Raw genomic sequence first — 17,885 nt, forward strand, 5'->3', positions numbered from 1 at the left:
AAGCTTCGCCTCTCCGTAAACCCTGTGTCTCCTACCCCACAGGCTGCAATGTGGGAAATGGGTCACAAACACAGTGGAACTAGGAAAACAGGCGAATCGCAGCCACGTTAACAGAATCGCCCATCAGACATTCCAGACACAAACCCCCAGAATCTACCCCTCCGGGCAAGAGACCTGTCCTGGCTTGAAGGAGATGCTCCCTGGGATGGCAGCATTGAGTGGCCTCGCAAGCACAGCGGGCACAAAGGGCCCCTCTCAAGCTGGTGCAGGCATGGCCGGAATGCGTGTGTCCCGCCTACCATAGGCTGCGCGTGCCCAGCGCTCCAGGCCACAGAGATGCAGTCTCCTGGGGAAACTGGAAAACAGCCTGGGACGCGTTGGTGTGTCATACAATCACACTTCTGATGTCCTTAGCGTGCCCAGGGCCAGGAGTTCCAGATGGTTTCTCAGTCTCCCTCCAGAACCTCTGTGGGGGCAGGAGGGCAGAGAAAAAGGAAGGCAGGTCTCCGATTTGTAAAAGGTGAGGCTGGACCGCAAGGCAGGAAAATACTGGAAAACTGCGCACACATCTCCCCATTACCGTACCCCACTTCCATGCTCACGTTCTCACCAAGGACAAAGGCGGCAGACCAGTGAGCCAGGACGAAGGTCTATTTTCTGGAAAGCTCTGGAAAGAGTGGTCCGGGGCCCAGTGAACACAGCATGGGTCGCCTGCCACTGCGACCGGGGTCAGTACTAAACTCCGCAGCAGTCAACTGACACTGTCCAGGCTGGACTCACTCGTCGTGCTGCGGGCACTGCAGAAGGCTTCTGGAAAGGACAGTGGCTGCCTAGCGCCACAGAAAGCAACCAGGGAAGCCCTCCAAAGAAAAGGGGCCACACTATCCCTTAGGAAACTAAACGATGGAACTGTCCTGGCCTCCAAAGCTGACACTGCAAACTGGCCTCTTTCTAATATCACCGGGGTGTTGGTCATCTTCTCTGGAGCCTCTCACTGCCAGCCAGAGCTGTCATGGATGAGTCCTGAAATCAGACCACTACTCGCTTCCTCCAGAACCAGCCCAGGTCAGCCAGCAGCTGCGCTTTCTCCGAGGACCTTGAACTCTTCAGAAATACTTCCTACAGCTTCGCACACCAAAGACTGGGTTCCCAACGTGGACGTCTGCCCTGCGGGGTGGGTGGCTGGCCCTTCTCCTGTTCCTATAGCCCACTGCTGACAGTTCACCACGGCAAAGGCTTTCACTGTGCCTGGCTTTCTGAAGACGTGAATTTGCTGTAACAGGTGTCATGGAGATCCTAGTACAGGTCATAAGCAGATGGAGCCTTGAGGTTCCATCGAGCCAGGCCATAAAGGAGTAAAGGAGCAAAGCCTTTGTTTCTCTTCCTCTGAGGAAGGTGCAACCAGTGTCCTTGTCAAATCCTAAGAAGCTCAGAGCCGGCCGCAGCTTCCCCCACGGACTCATCAAAGGCCTCCGTTTCATTTACAACAAAAGCATTTTCAGACAGTGCTCACATCACAAACATGTGGCGTGGCCTGTGCACACCACACCAGCGGCTTCAAATCGCCCTCGAGTCTGACCTCAGCCTCCTGTGGTCAGTTTTCAAAGTGACTACTTGGAATCATAGAACAAAACCCCTCAAAGAGCCTCTCCAGCCAGCACTTATTAACCATCCATGAGAGCTGCACAACCCTGCTCACAAGCACCTCTCCAGATGCCCCTGGCTTAGAAGCCTCCAGGCAGCACACATTGGCAGAGGATCAGCCACCACCTTTTCATAGTGGTCATTTCCAATGGGTTCCCCAGGATGCAAAGCCAAACTGCAGGTGGTGGATGGTACAGCCTCTGCCACCAGGCAGCTGTAGCTCAGGAAACCTCTGCCTCTGGAGATGAAGTCTGAATGCCGATATAAATATGATACCAAAAACTGTGGAAGCCCCCTCCAGGCAGGAGAAAGCCCACATCCCAGAAAAGTCATGAAGCAGAGGCAAGTATTTAAAAGGCCAAGGCGGGGGAATGGCTTAAGGCCAGGAGTTCGAGACTAGCCTGGGCAACATAACAAGATCCCAATCTCTATAGAAAATAAAAATAAAAAATTAGCTGGGCATGGTGTGCACCTGTAGTCCCAGCTACTCGGAAGGCTGAGGCAGGAGGATCACTGGAGCCCAGGAGTTCCAGGCTACAGTGAGCTATAATTGCGCCACTGCACTCCAGCCTGGGCAATGGAGTGAGACCCACTCTGTTAAAAAAAAAAAAAAAAAAAAAAAGATGGCTGGGCACGGTGGCTCACGCTTGTAATCCCAGCATTTTGGGAGGCTGAGGCGGGCGGATCACGAGGTCAGGAGATCGAGACCATCCTGGCTAACACTGTGAAACCCTGTTTCTACTAAAAATACAAAAAATTAGCCAGGCGTGGTGGCGGGCACCTGTAGTCCCAGCTACTCAGGAGGCTGAGGCAGGAGAATGGCATGAACCCAGGAGGCAGAGCTTGTAGTGAGCCGGGATCGTGCCACTGCACTCCAGCCTGGGCGACAGAGCGAGACTCCCTCTAAAAAAAAAAAGAAAAAAAGAAAAAAAAAGAAAGACAAAAATTGGCTGGGCGTGGTGGGTCATGCCTGTAATCCCAGCACTTTGGGAGGCCGAGGCTGGCAGATCACTTGAGGTCAGGAGTTCAAGACCAGCCTAGCCAACATGGTGAAACCCTGTCTCCACTAAAAATACAAAAATTAGCCAGGCGTGGTGGCGGGTGCCTGTAACCCCAGCTACTTGGCAGGCTGAGGCAGGAGAATCGCTTGAACCCCAGAGGCGAAGGTTGCAGTGAGCCGAGATCGCGCCACTCCACTCCAGCCTGGGCAACAGAGTGAGACTCATCTCAAAAAAAAAAAAAAAAAAAGACAAAAATTATAAAAAGGCCCCCAAATACAATGGAAAAGTGAGTTGATATTTGGGGCCCAGGGGTGGATATATGTTTTGTAAGGTCTGACATTTACATAATTCTTCTTTAATAAAAAACAAATAGAAAATTACAAACACACAACTGCTAGGTCCCCTCCCAGGGCCTTGGAAGCTTGAATTTCAGAAGTGTTGTTTCCCCCCATTCCCCCACCCCTGCTTTTCCCACAGTTTCTGGAGCCGGATTTGAAGGCAGAGGCAGAGTTAGCAGTATCACGAAACAGGAGAAAATGTAAGCAGAGAGAATGTGATTGACTCCTTTCCAATAACTCCTTCTTAAGCCCCCAGAAGTCCCTGTTCACACAAACCTTATCTGTTTTGGGATTTTCAGAAAGCATTTCTCTCCGTTTGGTCATCCTCCCTTGGCCAGACCAGAGGGTGCCCACTTGTTCACACGCTGCCCGCTTTCGAATCCCAGAAGGCGGAGCCTGGCCTGTTTGTGAGAATGGGATGGACTCGTTTTTTAAAAGGCCAAGGGGATTGCAGGAAAATCCGACCGGGCGGAGCACGCCCTGGGTAACCAGATCTGTTTTTCTGGAAGTGCGACGGGTCTCTTCTGCCCCATTCGCTCCTCTGTGACACAAATACTTGGGGAAAGCGCAGGGCTGGGACAGCGAGGGTGTGGGGCGCTGGCTGGTGCTGCTCTTAGAGAATGTTTTCTCTTGTTCTCAAGAAAGGTCCAGTTTCTGATGAAAAACAAGCTCAAGTCCCAGCGGCGAGCACAGGGAGTGAGGTCAGTGCTGCGCTGACGACATGGGTGGAGCGACCTCTCTGCTCCAACAGGACAAGGTGGAACCCATTATCATTTCCAGCAGGAGGGAAAACAAAACGCAGACTTCACACACTCAGCTCTCTCCCCTCTTTCCATGAATCCTATCTTTACAGCCCCAGCCCGAGCCACGCTTTCAAATGCAAACATAATTCAATCAGATTTAATTCTGACCTGCTAGCTGCTGGAAAGGGGACTGACTTGCCCCCCAGCAAAAGGGACTTTCAAGACCAGTTCCTGTCTGGAATGCACAAGAGGTGGCCCATGTTAATCGCGGGACACGTGCAATCAGATTCTTCTGTGCAATTCAGATTAGCCAAACACTTGACAGGCGACAGGGCAGGGCAGGCTGGTCCGCAGCCCCGCCAGGGCCCTGCCAACCCCACCAACAGGCTCCTCCTGCGGAGCCCCAGGAGCTCGGCTCAGCATCTGTTATCTTGGATGCAGTATCTGTCGAGGGGCTGGAAATGGTACATAAATAGCTGGGAAACCATGCTTTGAGCTGGCGCACGAGTGGGGATCGGGCTGCAACCGGGACGGGGTACGTGCAGGTGACGTCTCGCCGGCCCGAGTGGGAGAGCGCGCGGAACCCTGCGCCCCGCTCCCCCGCTGCGCTCCCCGGACGAAAGTCCCCCCCCCAGGGCACAGCCGGGGAAACTGAGGGCCGAGAGTCCCCTGGAGTTGGGGGTCCGGGGCCCACGCGGACAGCCAGGCTCAGGGGCTCGCGGGGGGCGGCAGCGTGGACCCCCGGATCCCCGCAGGCTGGGCCGCCCTTGCCCGCGCTCGCCGCCCTACGGGTACCGCCCCCCGGTCCAGGCCGGGGCCCGAGAGCCGGTCGGTTTCCATGGGAACAGGGCAAGCCTGCCCTCCCCGCCCCGACCCGCGGCCGGGAGTGTTCCCGAGCGCGCCCCGCGGCCTCCGCGCCCCGGGCCCCCGGCAGCGGCCGAGCAGCGCCCCTTACGAGCCACCCCCGGTTCCGCAGTCACTCCTCGCGCACCCCACACTCACCTCCTGCACAACCCACCGCGCCGCCACGTTCCCGCGCTGCTCTCACCCGCCGTTGGCCAGGGCCGGCACCCAGACCCGCGCGTGCCGCGGCGCCTCCTGCCGGCCGCGCAATGGGCGGGGCGGGGCCTCGAGGGGACTGGGCCACGAAGGGAGGGGCGGGGGAGAAGAGGTGGGCTGGAGCTGGGCCTCGACGCCCAATAGGCAGAAAGCAAGCCTCGAGGAGGCGGGGTCTCGAGGAGAGGGGCGGGGCCAACCTCTTAGAAAAGGCGGGCTGTGCTCTGGCGCCTCCTGCCGGCCGCCCAATGGACGGGGATGCAGCCTCGAGGTGGCGGGGCCTCACAGGAGAGGCGGAGTTTTAAAGAAAGGGTGGGGCTGGTTGTGGAGAGGCGGGGCTTGCAACCCACCCCACAGCCTGCAGCTTAAGGGGGGGGTCCCCGGAGGAAGGGTGGGACCAGTTCTAAGTCCCTGAGCTGCTTGTGGGCTCTGGGCTCCTGCGGTTGGGTGGGCTATCTCGAGACAGCACCTTCTAGTAGCCCAGTGAGTGGGTGCAGGGGAGGGTAGAGCTGTGCCCCCAATTAATGAACATCTTCTAAGACATCAAAAAGGAACAAGAGAGGAATTTCCTTTCCCCTACCATCTGTCTCCCACCCAGAGTTGTAAAAGACAAATCAGGTCGTGGCATTCCTGCTTACAATTATGCATAAAAAAGGCCAGGTCAGCTCTGGGGCTCCGGCCCCAACTGCCCTCCCTGGGGACTTGTTTAAAAAGCAGCTCGTGTCCTCGGCACTTTGGCTGGAGTTTTCCCTTTGAGGAATGTGGGCTCGACCTGGGAGATTCAGGTGGCTTGGAATAACAATATGCAGAATCTGGGCCTCGGGAGTGAACATTTTTGTGGACAGCTATCGTGGTATGATTTCTGTAGTCATGACCCCATATTCGCGATGGAGGTCGGAGCAGACATTGATGAGTGTGGGAACAGACATTTATTGACCACCTGTGTGCCAGGCCCTAGGCAACTTTACCTAGGTCACCTCACTTAATGCTCACATCAACTCTTGTGAGACAGAGATATCTGAGACATTCCAGGCCTCCCCTTTCCTCCACCTATCACCTGCTAATCCTAAAATCCACCTCCTAAACCTTTTCTAATAAAAAATACTGCCTTAAAGCCAACAGAGAGACAGATTTGAGCCAGGCTCCTGTGTCCTTATTGATCAACTCACAATACGGACAAAAAAAGCTTTTGTCTCAAAAACTTAATGCAGTAAGATTGGCTTTTTTTTTTTGAGACAGAGTCTCATTCTATTGCCCTAGCTGGAGTGCAATGGTGTGATCTCGGCTCACTGCAACCTCCACCTCCCAGGTTCAAGCGATTCTCCTGCCTCAGCCTCCCCAGTAGCTGAGGTTACAGGCGTCTACCACCACACCCACCTAATTTTAGTAGAGATGGGGTTTTGCCATGTTGACCAGGCTGGTTTTGAACTCCTGACATCAGGTGATCCACCCACCTCAGTCTCCCAAAGTGCTGGAATTACAGGTGTAAACCACCGCACCTGACCAAGATTGGCTTCTAGCACAGCAAGTGCGGAACCCTTTTGTTCAGTAATACTCCCATTTTTCAGATGAGAAAATAGAGGCACAGAGAGGTCAGGCTGCTGGAGGTAGAGACAAGAACTGAGCCAGGAATGCAGGACCCTCCGTATACACACCAACCTCCTCGCCTACCCCGGGAGGGGATGCTTGAAAGGAATGACGTGATCGAGTATTTCATTCAGGTGCGCATGAAGAGACAATGGTCAGAGCTGAAGGAAAGCCTGGGTTCAGGCTTGGGTTTTCCTCCTGAGATATTCCTCACCCTGCGCCTGGCGCATCTCCCACACTCCCCACACCCTTCTTCCACAGGGGTTGGATAACTACAACCCATGGGCCAGATCTGGGCTGCCTTCTGTTTTTGTAAATAAAGTTTTATTCAAGCACAGCTACCCTCATTTGTTTAGATATTATCTATGACTGCTTTCCCGCAACCAGGATTTTACAGCGCCAAATATCTAAAAAATTATCTGGCCCTTTATAGAGAAATTTTTCAGATTGCTTCTTAATCTAGTAATGCTGATTTTTTGGTATGAATATGCTGTTTCACGCCTCGAGATCTTCCTTCAGGCCGGTCCCTTGGCCTTGAAACACCTTTCCCAACTGTATTAGATTACCTGAGCTGCTATTTAAAAATGCCAGATCAGGTGGCTTGAAAAACGGAAATGTTTTGTCTGGCAGCTCTGGAGGCTGGAAGTCCAAGGTGAAGTTGTCAGCAGGTTTGGCTTCTTTGAGGACCTCTCTCATTGGTTTGCAGACGGCCACCTTCTGGCTGTGCCCCCACATGGCCTTTCCTCTGGGTGTGCACCTCTCAGCTGTCTCTTTGTGTGTTCAATCTCCTCTTTTTATAAGGACACTAGTCAGATCAGACTAGGGCCCATCCTAACAGCCTCATTTTATCTTAATCACCTCTTTAAAGGCCCTGTCTCCAAATATAGTCACATTCTGAGGTGTGAGGGGTCGGGACTTCAACAAACACGTGAGTTTTAGGGGGACAAAATTCAGACCATAACAACAAACTTCATGACCTGGCTAACTTCTTTGTTTTTAATATATATACAAAATATATACGTGTATATATATAAAAAATATATACGTGTATATATATATATATATATTTTTTTTTTTTGAGACGGAACCTTTCTCTGTCTGGCAATCTCGGCTCACTGCAAGCTCCGCCTCCCAGGTTCAAGCGATTCTCCTGCTTCAGCCTCCTAAGTAGCTGGGATTATAGGTGCCCACCACCACACCTGGCTAATTTTTGTAATTTTAGTAGAGACAGGGCTTCACCATGTTGACCAAGCTGGTCTCGAACTCCTGACCTTGTGATCCACCCCCCTCAGCCTCCCAAAGTGCTAGGATTACAGGCATGAGCCACCGCACCCAGCCGCTAATTTCTACTCATCCTTTGAGACTCAGACAAGGCGTTTCTTTGGTAGTAGCCAACCTCCAAGATGGCCCCAGTGATTCCCACCTCTTGGTTTTCATGCTGCTGTATAGGCCCATGTTGAATAGGGCTGACTTGTGTAACCAGTAAGATATTGCCAAAATTGTGTAACCAGTAAGACATTGTGACTTCCGGAACACAATAATAAAAGACGTGGCTTCTGCCCTTGCTCTCTCTTAGATCAGTAGTTCTGAGGTCAACCAGCTGCCATGTTGGGAGGACACTCAAGCAGCTCTACAGGGGTCCATATGGTGAGAAACTAAGACGTCCACCAACAGCCAGGCCAACTCGCCACCCATGTCAGTGAGCCATGGTGGATGTGAGTCCTCCAGCCCCAGGAGACTTTAGGTGACCGACATCCCAACTGGAGTCCATTGAAGGACCCTGAGCCAAAAAAGCTCCCTCCTCCCTGCAGCACAGCTACTCCCAAATTCCCAACCGTCAAAGACTATGAGATGATAATTTTTGTTTTTTTTAGATGGAGGCTCGCTCTGTTGCCTAGGTTGGGGTGCAGTGGTGCAATTTCAGCTCACTGCAACCTCCGCCTCCCGGGTTCAAGTGATTCTCCTGCCTCAGCCTCCCCAGTAGCTGGGATTACAGGCACCTGCTACCACCCCCACCTAATTTTGTATTTTTAGTAGAGATGGGGTTTCACCATGTTGGCTGAGCTGGTCTCAAACTCCTGACCTCAAGTTATCCACCCACCTCAGCCTCCCAAAATGCTGGGATTACAGGCATGAGCCACCACACCCAGCTGTTAAATGTTTATTATTGACCTCAGCTACTAAGTTTTGGCAGCAGTTTGTTATGCAGCAATGGATAACTAATACCCCTTATCCAGGAAGATCTTCCTGTCTCCTAGACCTGGTTACATGTCCTCTTCTGTGTGCCCACAGTCTTTTATGTTTGTTACCTTTTTATGAAGCAAGTCCACATCAATCACACTATGTTCCTTAAACCTAAGCCAGATGTTATTACTCCTCCACCTATAACCCTCTCATAACTTTTCCTTTTGCACTTAGAATAAAGTAGGTTTGCAAAACCCGGCTCCAACTGCTCTCTTCCTTGGCCTTGGATCTCCAGCCCTCAGAACTTCTTTCCTCACGCACTCTGAGGTCCTCTCCCTTCTCCGAGACCTTTCCTCTTTCCATCTCCTTGACCCCACAGCCTTCCCTTTGTGTTTTCACGCTGGGCCCCTTCCCAGCTCAGAAACTCATCTCCCTTCCTGTCTTCTGACCACCTCCTGACCATCACCCCCGAGTCATTCTCAATTTTATTATTTGTTTAATTTATACATATATATATAATATATAGAGATTTAATTTATATATATTTATATTTATAAATATATACTTCATATATATATAAAGTTTAATTTATATATCTATAGAGAGAAAGAGAGCGTGTGAGAGAGAGATAGGGTCTTGCTCTGTTGCCCAGGCTGTAGTGCAATAGTGTGATCACAGCTCACTGAAGCCTTGACTTTCCAGGCTCAAGTGATCCTCCCATGTCAGCCTCCTGAGTAGCTGGGACTACATGCCTGGCTAATTTTTTTACTTTTACTTTTTGTAGAGATGGGGTCTTCCTATGTTGCCCAGACTGGTCTTGAACTCCTGGCCTCAAGCGATCCTCCTATCTTGCTCCTGAAGTACTGGGATTACAGGTGTGAGCCACCACATCCGACCACCTGTTTTATTTAATTCATAGACTTTATCACCATGTCAATGTATTTGCTTATGTATTTAACACACACTAGAATTTGTGTTTTTGGAAAGCAAGGGCTTCATGTGTCTTGTTTACTGTTATACTTGGCACCTAGCAGGTGCTCAATAAATATCTGTTAAGTGAGTAGATGAAGGAATAGATTTCCATCTACTCTCAGCCCCTCCCTCCAGGGAAAATCCAAAGCTGTATTCTTCTCCGTATCCCGGCATCTGGCTCCCGGGCAGTTTTTGAACTGTCGGGTTAAGTATCTTTGGAAATCCACTGGGCAAAAATAGAGTGTTGAGCTGTCCTGCTTGGCCACCAGAGAGTGACAGAATCCGGGAACTGACTCCAGGGAAGGACCTGAGCCCAGAGGAAATGGATCTGATTAAGGTCCAACGTTCCAGTGCCCAAGGGATGGCCGTCCAGGGGCAGAGACTGGGCTTTTTCGGGGCCCAGAGGAGAGAGGAGGCAGGCTTTAGGAGGTGCACGGGGAGCATTAGATCCCAACCTTTCCTTCCCAGACTGTTACATCTGGTATCCCTAGAGGGGTGTGGCAGAACAAGTGATTTAATCCTTGGATTCCATTCTTCAGGCCCTCCACACCTATAAATAGCCGTGCTTGTGGCTCATGCCTGTAATCCCAGCACTTTGGGAGGCCGAGGCAGGAGGACCACTTGAGATCAGGAGTTCGAGACCAGCCTGGCTAACACAGTGAAACCCCGTCTCTACTAAAAATTTTAAAATTAGCCGGATGTGATGGCACACACCTGTAGTCCCAGCTACTCAGGAGGCTGAGGCACAAGAATCGCTTGAACCCAGATGGCAGAGGTTGCAGTGAGCCAAGATCATGCCACTGCACCCCAGCCTGGGTGACAGAGCAAGACTCAGTCTCAAAAAAAAAAAAAATTGTTATCACCTTCAAAGGAGAGACCATGCCAGCTAGGCAGGCACGCCCCATTCTCTCCTGACCCCAGGTCTCGGCAACCACCAATCCACTTTCTGCCTCTGTGGCCACACCTCTTGTGGATATTTCATATAAGTGGAGTCATACAATATTTGACCTTTTGTGTCTGGATTCTTTCCCTTGGCATAGTTTTTGAGGTTCATCTTCTTTCCTCTAAATCTGAAACTATTCTAAAATTTCGAAGTTTATTTCAAAACATTGACAGCGGGTGAGCCCTGCGGGTTGCCTGTGGCTCTAGAAAGCTGGGTTTGAATTGGCAAAGTTTGGGCTCAGATCTGCTCTACGTGCTTCCATATTCTGGGAACAGCACTTACCAGGAGCATGGTCTTCTCATGATAGATGGCAGAGATGCAAGAGGCCAAGCCAAACCACACGAGTTTATCTAAAAGCATCTGCTAATGTTAGATCCACCGACATTTCATCGGCCAAAACAAATCACATGGCCAGGTGCAGTGGTTCATGCCTATAATCCCAGCACTTTGGGAGGCCAAGGAAGATGGATTACTTGAGTTTAGGAGTTCAAGACCAACCTAGGCCACATGGTGAAACCCCGTCTCTCCAAAAATACAAAAATTAGCCGGATGTGGTGGTGCATACCTGTAGTCCCAGCTACTTGGGATGCTGAGGTAGGAGGATCAGTTGAGCCTGGGAGATGGAGGCTGCAGTGAGCTATGATTGTATCACTCTACTCCAGCCCAGGTGACAGAGCAAGACCTTGTCTCAAAAAATGAAACAAAACAAAAAAGCAACCAATCACATGGCTAATCAACGTCCAGGGGTCAGGATAGCATGCTCTTCTTAAGCTGATAAGTGGCCATATCTGGGATAAGGAGGAAGAAAGATGTGTGAACAAATCATCCAATCTGCCAGAGAGAACTAAACACTCCACCTCCACTCTGTATGGTGGACATCATTATGTGTGCCCACTTTATTTGTTTTTTTCAGAGATAGGATCTCACTCTGTCACCCAGGCTGGAGTGCAGTGGTGCAATCATAGCTCACTGGGCTCAAGCAATCCTCCTGCCTCAGTTCCTGAGTAGCTGGGACCACAGACATGCGCCACCACACCCAGCTAATTTTTTTTTATTGTTTGTAGAGATGGGATCTAGCTATGTTGCCCAGACTGTTCTCAAACTCCTGGGTTCAGGTGATCCTCCTGCCTTGGCCTCTCAAAGTGCTGGAATGACAGATGTGAGCTACTGCACCTGGCTAAGGTGTTTTTAAAAGATGTGCAATCTCACCACTGTGAAAGGGAAATAAATCTTGGACCCCAAAATCACTAAACCAAAGGGAAAATTCATGCTGGGAACTGTTTCAGGTAAGCCTGCTTCCCATTTTATTCCTAAATGATAGCTACAAAGATTTTTTTTTAAAAAAAAAAGCTATATACCTCCCCCACAATTTATCCACAAGGAAATTCCTTGTGGGCCTCAAGATCTTTACCCTAAAACAGTTCTGTTGAATTTCCCCCGGCAACGTAAATTGACAGCTAGTCTTCACAGGTGTGGGACAAAAGTCATCTCTCTGCCCACTGAAGACAAATGCCTATCTGATTGCTTCCTCTGCCCTAGTATGTATTAATAAATATGCAGATTCTCACCGTGCGCGGTGACTCACGCCTGTAATCCCAGCACTTTGGGAGGCTGAGGCAGGCAGATCACGAGGTCAGGAGATCGAGACCATCTTGGCTAACATGGTAAAACCCTGTCTCTACTAAAAAGACAAAAAATTAGCCGGGCATGGTGGCGGGCCCCTATAGTCCCAGCTACTTGGGAGGCTGAGGCAGGAGAATGGTGTGAACCCAGGAGGCGGAGCCTGCAGTGAGCTGAGATTGTGCCACTCCACTCCAGCCTAGATGACAGAGCGAGACTCCATCTCAAAAAAAAGAAAAAAAAAAAAAAAAGGCAGATTCACTAAGCCCATCTAAGGCATAAATGACTATTCCTCTACCCAACTCTCACATGTAAATTGCGCATTCAGTGAAAAACTGATCAAAGACTCAAAAGAATGTAACTGAGGCTGGACGCAGTGGCTCATGCCTGTAATCCCAGCACTTTGGGAGGCCAAGGCGGGTGGATCGCTTGAGTACTGGAATTCGAGACCAGCCTGGCCAATACGGTGAAACCCCATCTCTACTAAAAATACAAAAAATTAGCTGGGTGTGGTGGTGCATGCCTGAAATCCCAGCTACTCGAGAGGCTGAGGCAGGAGAATCTCTTGAACCGGGAGGCAGAGGTTGCAGTGAGTGAAGATTGCGCCACTGCACTCCAGCCTGGGGAACAAGAGTGAAACTATCTCAAAAAAAAAAAAAAAAAAAAAAAAAGCATAGCAAGCCACACAGAGAGTGCAGCAGGCATGGAGGCGGGAGCAAGGCTGGTGTTCCTGAGCAGCAGCAGGGATGCTGGAGTGGCTGGAGTTGTGTGGGTACAGGGAAGAGGGGAGAGAGGTCACTCGTCTCTGTGAGGCACAGGACTTTGTTTTATCCCTTGCTGTACCCCCAGCACTTAGAGTGGGAGCTAGCATAGAGAAGGCGCTCAATTGATGTTCGCTGAGCAGATGAATGCCTGGAGTAGACCTCAGAGCAGGGTTTGGTGATCTATCTATCTATCTATCTATCTATCTATCTATCTATCTATCTATCTATCATCTATCTATCTATCTATCTATCTATCATCATCTATCTATCTATCTATCATCTATCATCTATCTATGTTCTGGAAGCGCCCCCTGCTTCAAGTTGTCCCACCTTTCTAGATTGAACCCCTGTCCATCTTACACATACTGATTGATATCTCATGTCTCCCTAAAACATATAAATCCAAGCTGTACCCCAACCACCTTGGGCGCATGTCGTCAGGACCTCCTGAGGCTGTGTCACAGGCACATCCTTAACCTTGGCAAAATAAGCTTTCTAAATTGATTGAGACCTGTCTCAGATACTTTTGGTTCACACCATGAAAAATGATAAGTGAGATAATGCAAATGTTCATTAGCTCTACAGGGCCATTCAACCATGTGTATATATATTTCAAAACATCACGCCATACACGATAAATACAAACAATTTTTATTTGTGAACTAAAAGAACAAAATAAAAAATAAATCAAGGCTGGGTGCAGTGACTCACGCCTGTAATCCCAGCCCTTTGGGAGGCTAAGGCAGGCAGATCACCTGAGGTCAGGAGTACAAGACCAGCCTCGCTTACATGGTGAAACCCCGTCTCTACTAAAAATACAAAAATTAGCTGGGTGTGGTGGTGGGTGCCTGTAGTCCCAGCTACTCGGGAGGCTGAACCTGGGAGACAGAGGTTGCAATGAGCCGAGATCGCACCGCTGTACTCCAGCCTGGGTGACAAAGCGAGACTCTGCTCTAAATAAATAAATAAATCAGAAAAAAATTAATTAATTAAAAGATGTGCAAGCAGGACAGGTAGAACATACTAACAGTGTTGATTTCTAGGTGATAGAGTTTATGACTAATTGCAATTTCTCTTTTTTTTTTTTGAGACGAAGTCTAGCTCTGTCGTCCAGGCTGGAGTGCAGTGGTGTGATCTTGGCTCACTGCAACCTCTGCCTCCTGGATTCAAGCAATTCTTCTGCCTCAGCCTCCTGTGTAGCTGGAACTACAGGCACATGCCACCACGCCCAGCTAATTTTTTGTATTTTTAGTAGAGATGAGGTTTCGCCATGTTGACCAGGCTAGTCTTGAACTCCTGACCTCATGACCCTCACGCCTCAGCCTCCCAAATTACTGGGATTACAGGCGTGAGCCACTGCACCCGGCTGACTAATTGTGGTTTCTAAGATAGCCACCTCAATACATAGATCCCATCCTATGCACTCATCTTGCTGTAAGAGGAGTGGATGTACCTCTATCAAGTGTGGGGGAATGGAGTCTACACTCCCTCCCCTTGAACCTGGGAGGACCTTTTTAGCTGCCTTGAGCAAAAGTGTTACCAGAAAGGTCTGATCCAGATCCCAAGAGAGGGTTCTTGGACCCTGTGCAAGAAAGAATTCAGGGAGAGCCCACAGAGTAAAGTGAAAGTTTATTAAGAAAGTCAAGAAATAAAAGAATGGCTACTCCATAGGCAGAGCATCACCAAGGGCTGCTGGTTGGCTATTTCTATGGTTATTTATTTATTTATTTTTGAGACAAAGTCTAGCACTGTCACTCAGGCTGGAGTGCAGTGGCTCAATCTCAGCTCACTGCAACCTCCACTTCTCAGGTTCAAGCAATTCTCATGCCTCAGCATCCCAAGACATGCACCACCACACCTGGCCAATTTTTGTATTTTTATTATAGACAGGGTTTCGCCACGTTGGTCAGGCTGCTCTTGAACTCCTGACTTCAGGTGATGCACCTGCCTCGAACTCCTGACCTCAGGTGATGTGGCTGCCTCAGCCTCCCAAAGCACTAGGACTACCCATGAGCCACCGCACCCAGCCCAGTTATTTCTTGATTATATACTGAACAAGGGGTGGATTATTCATGAGTTTTCCAGGAAAGGGATGGGCAAGTCCCAGAACTAAGGGCTCCTCCCCTTTATAGACTATGTAGGGTAATGTCTTGACATTGCCATGGCATTTGTAAACTGTCATGATGCCAGTGGGAGTGTCTTTTAGCATGCTAATGTATTATAATTAGTGTAAGCAGTGAGGACAACCAGAGGTCACTTTCCTCACCATCTTGGTTATGGTAGGTTTTGGTCGGCTTCTTTACCACATGCTGTTTTATCAGCAAGGTCTTTGCGACCTGTGTCTTGTGCTGACCTCCTATCTCATCCTGTGACTTAGAATGCCTTAACCTCCTAGGAATGCAGCCCAGTAGATCTCAGCCTTATTTTACTCAGCCCCTATTCAAGATGGAGTCACTCTGGTTCAAACGCCTCTGACCAAAGATTATGGCGGGAATGATGATGCACGACCTCCGAGGCCAGATCATAAAAGGCAACAGTCTCCCAGCTGGCTCTTTCTGTCTCTTGAGACACTTGCCTTAGGACCTAGCCGCCATGTTGTAAGGAAGTCCAGGCTACATGGGGAAGTCCAGGCCACATGCAGAAGTCACATGTGAATGTATATTAAGCATGTCCTTTTAGTTATTTCTGATAGAATAAAAGTCTGTTTGGATACCTGGGGCCTTTCTGATCCTGGAGGGACTATCCCTCCCAGGAGTAACCAATTCCTAGAGATAGTAACAGAGTGGTTTTTAAGTGTGCTTTTCATATGCAAACCAAGCAATCACAGCTCACCCCCTCCGCTTCCTCTATTGGGCTATCAGATTCCAGGCCAATCTTCCCCTATCCTAATTACCCCAGGGCCAGGTACCGGACATCTCAATGAGATGGGATAGTTCTCTTGACCTTGACTCCCTTCCTGGGCGGGAACTGGAATGGATTGTTTCACTCAGCCCGCCCCTGGGCACTCCTCGAGAGGGAGCGTGCAAGCTAGCAAGTGCAGGAACCAGAGGGAACGCACGCTGGAACCGGCCAGTCGTTTGTCTCTGGTGGGAAGCAGGCTCTGTGTGGACCCTGCAGCAGCGTCTATGCCCCTGCCCTCTCGGCACCCAGGTTCTTGTTCCGCGACCAGGAAGAATCAGGTCACCCAAATGAGTTGAAGGGTAGGTAGTGTATGCGGAGGATTTTATTGGGTGATGGATGTGGCTCTCAGTGGAATGGGGAATTGGAAAGGGGATTGTGCGGGAAGAAAATGATCTTTCCCGGAAGCTGCACTGTCTGAAGTTAGCCTCATTGAAACGTAGTCTCTGACTCCCAGCCACTTGTATCCCCAATGCTCAGCCGCTTGCATCCCCGACCGCTTGCATCAGCTAGCTGAAGCCTTCTTTTTTTTGAGACAGAGTCTTGCTCTGTCGCCAGGCTGGAGTGCAGTGGCCCAATCTTGGCTCACTGCAACCTCTGCTCCCAGGTTCAAGCGATTCTCCTGCCTCCGCCTCTGGAGTAACTGGGATTACAGGCTCCTGCCACCATGCCTGGCTAATTTTTGTATTTTTAGTAAAGACAAGTTTTGCCATGTTGGCAATGCTAGTTTCAAACTCCTGACCTCAGGTGATCCGCCCAGCTCAGCCTCCCAAAGTACTGGGATTACAGGCGTGAGCCACCGAGCCCAGCCAGCTGAAGTCTTTTTATGGACGCAGGATAGGAGTGGGGTGGGCCAAAATGGCAATTATTTGGGGGGTGGGGGGGGGGGGGTAGAGAAATGGGGTCAGCTGTTTTGACTTAGGGCTGAGGTTCCAGGCTTGAGGGTGGAGTTTAACCAGGAGCCCAGCCATTCTTTTTTTTTTCTTTTTGAGATGGAGTCTCGCTTTGTTGACCGGGCTGGAATGCAGTGTCAAGATCTCAGCTCACTGCAACCTCTGTCTCCCGGGTTCAAACGATTCTCCTGACTCAGCCTCCGGAGTAGCTGGGATAATAAGCACACACCACCATGTCCGGATAATGTTTGTATTTTTAGTAGAGACAGGTTTCATCACGTTGGTCAGGATGGTCTCGAACTCCTGACCTCGTGATCCGCCCGTCTTGGCCTCCTAAAGTGCTGGGATCATAGGCATGAACCACCACGCCCCGCTGAGCCCAGGCATTCTGTATCATCAGGGCAACCTGTACACCCCAGAACCTGCTTCAATTACTCAACTATCAAATCCTAAGCCTGTTTAGCATGCCCTGCCCACTCCGTCCTGGGAAATCATGACAAAGTCTCCTGCCCATGTTTTCCCATCACTCCTTCCTGACCAAGCCTTGTGCTTCCCCACATGGCCCTGCATGTTGTGATGTGCCCTCTCCTTTTGGGATCTGTGGGTAACAAACGATATTTTTGGCAGCAGTTGTCACCGGTGATCTGTTGGTCTCACCATACCTGAATAATGGTAAATCCTACATTTTTATTATTGATTTTTGAGACAGGGTCTTGCTCTCCTGTCTCAAAAATAAATAAGAGGCCAAGTGGTGGCTCACACCTGTAATCCTAGCACTTTGGGAGTCCGAGGTGGGTGGACTGCCTGAGCTCAGGAGTTCGAGACCAGCCTGGGCAACACGGTGAAACTCCATCTCTACTAAAATACAAAAAATTAGCTGGGCATGGCAGCGTGTGCCTGTAGTCCAGTTACTTGGGAGGCTGAGACAGGAGAATTGCTTGAACCTGGGAGGCAGAAGTTGCAGTGAGCCCAGACTATGCCACTGCACTCCAGCCTGGGTGACAGAGTGAGACTGTCTCAAAAAAATAAATAAAATAAAACGGGGTGTTTGGCCAACTTTCCCAGCTGGGTCCCTAGCCAGCCACCAGCATCAACCAACAGATGTGTGCATGAACATGCCTTCAACTGATTCCAGACTCCACTTCCACCTCCTCTAGCTGAGCCCCAGACTCTAATTCCTGGCCGGTGAAAACCACAAAAGACATAGATGACTATTGTTTGAAGCCACTATTTTAGGATAAT

The 17,885-nt window shown here is 50.0% G+C and overlaps 2 protein-coding genes across 4 annotated transcripts in view; both read right to left on the reverse strand.

The window, feature by feature from the left end:
• The window catches only part of RADIL (Rap associating with DIL domain), an 84,929-nt gene extending 80,080 nt beyond the window's left edge, over positions 1 to 4,849 (reverse strand). Inside the window, exon 1 of one of the 3 annotated variants that reach the window (XM_032755780.2) lies at positions 4,729 to 4,849. The gene's annotated coding sequence lies outside the window, so the exon portion shown is untranslated. Of the gene's footprint in view, positions 1 to 299; positions 319 to 3,259; positions 3,315 to 4,728 lie in introns of those variants that run through there. The other 2 variants (XM_032755781.2, XM_058442309.1) reach the window with 2 other exon arrangements.
• An 8,633-nt stretch (positions 4,850 to 13,482) lies between these two features.
• The window catches only part of MMD2 (monocyte to macrophage differentiation associated 2), a 65,449-nt gene continuing 61,046 nt past the window's right edge, over positions 13,483 to 17,885 (reverse strand). The window contains exon 7 of the mRNA XM_058442339.1: positions 13,483 to 13,805. Coding sequence (XP_058298322.1) covers positions 13,713 to 13,805 — 93 coding nt within the window. The 3' untranslated portion in view covers positions 13,483 to 13,712. The remainder of the gene's footprint in view (positions 13,806 to 17,885) is intronic.

This window comes from Hylobates moloch, unplaced genomic scaffold (genome assembly GCF_009828535.3).
Source record: "Hylobates moloch isolate HMO894 unplaced genomic scaffold, HMol_V3 SCAFFOLD_1, whole genome shotgun sequence".
Taxonomy (NCBI): Eukaryota; Metazoa; Chordata; class Mammalia; order Primates; family Hylobatidae; genus Hylobates; species Hylobates moloch.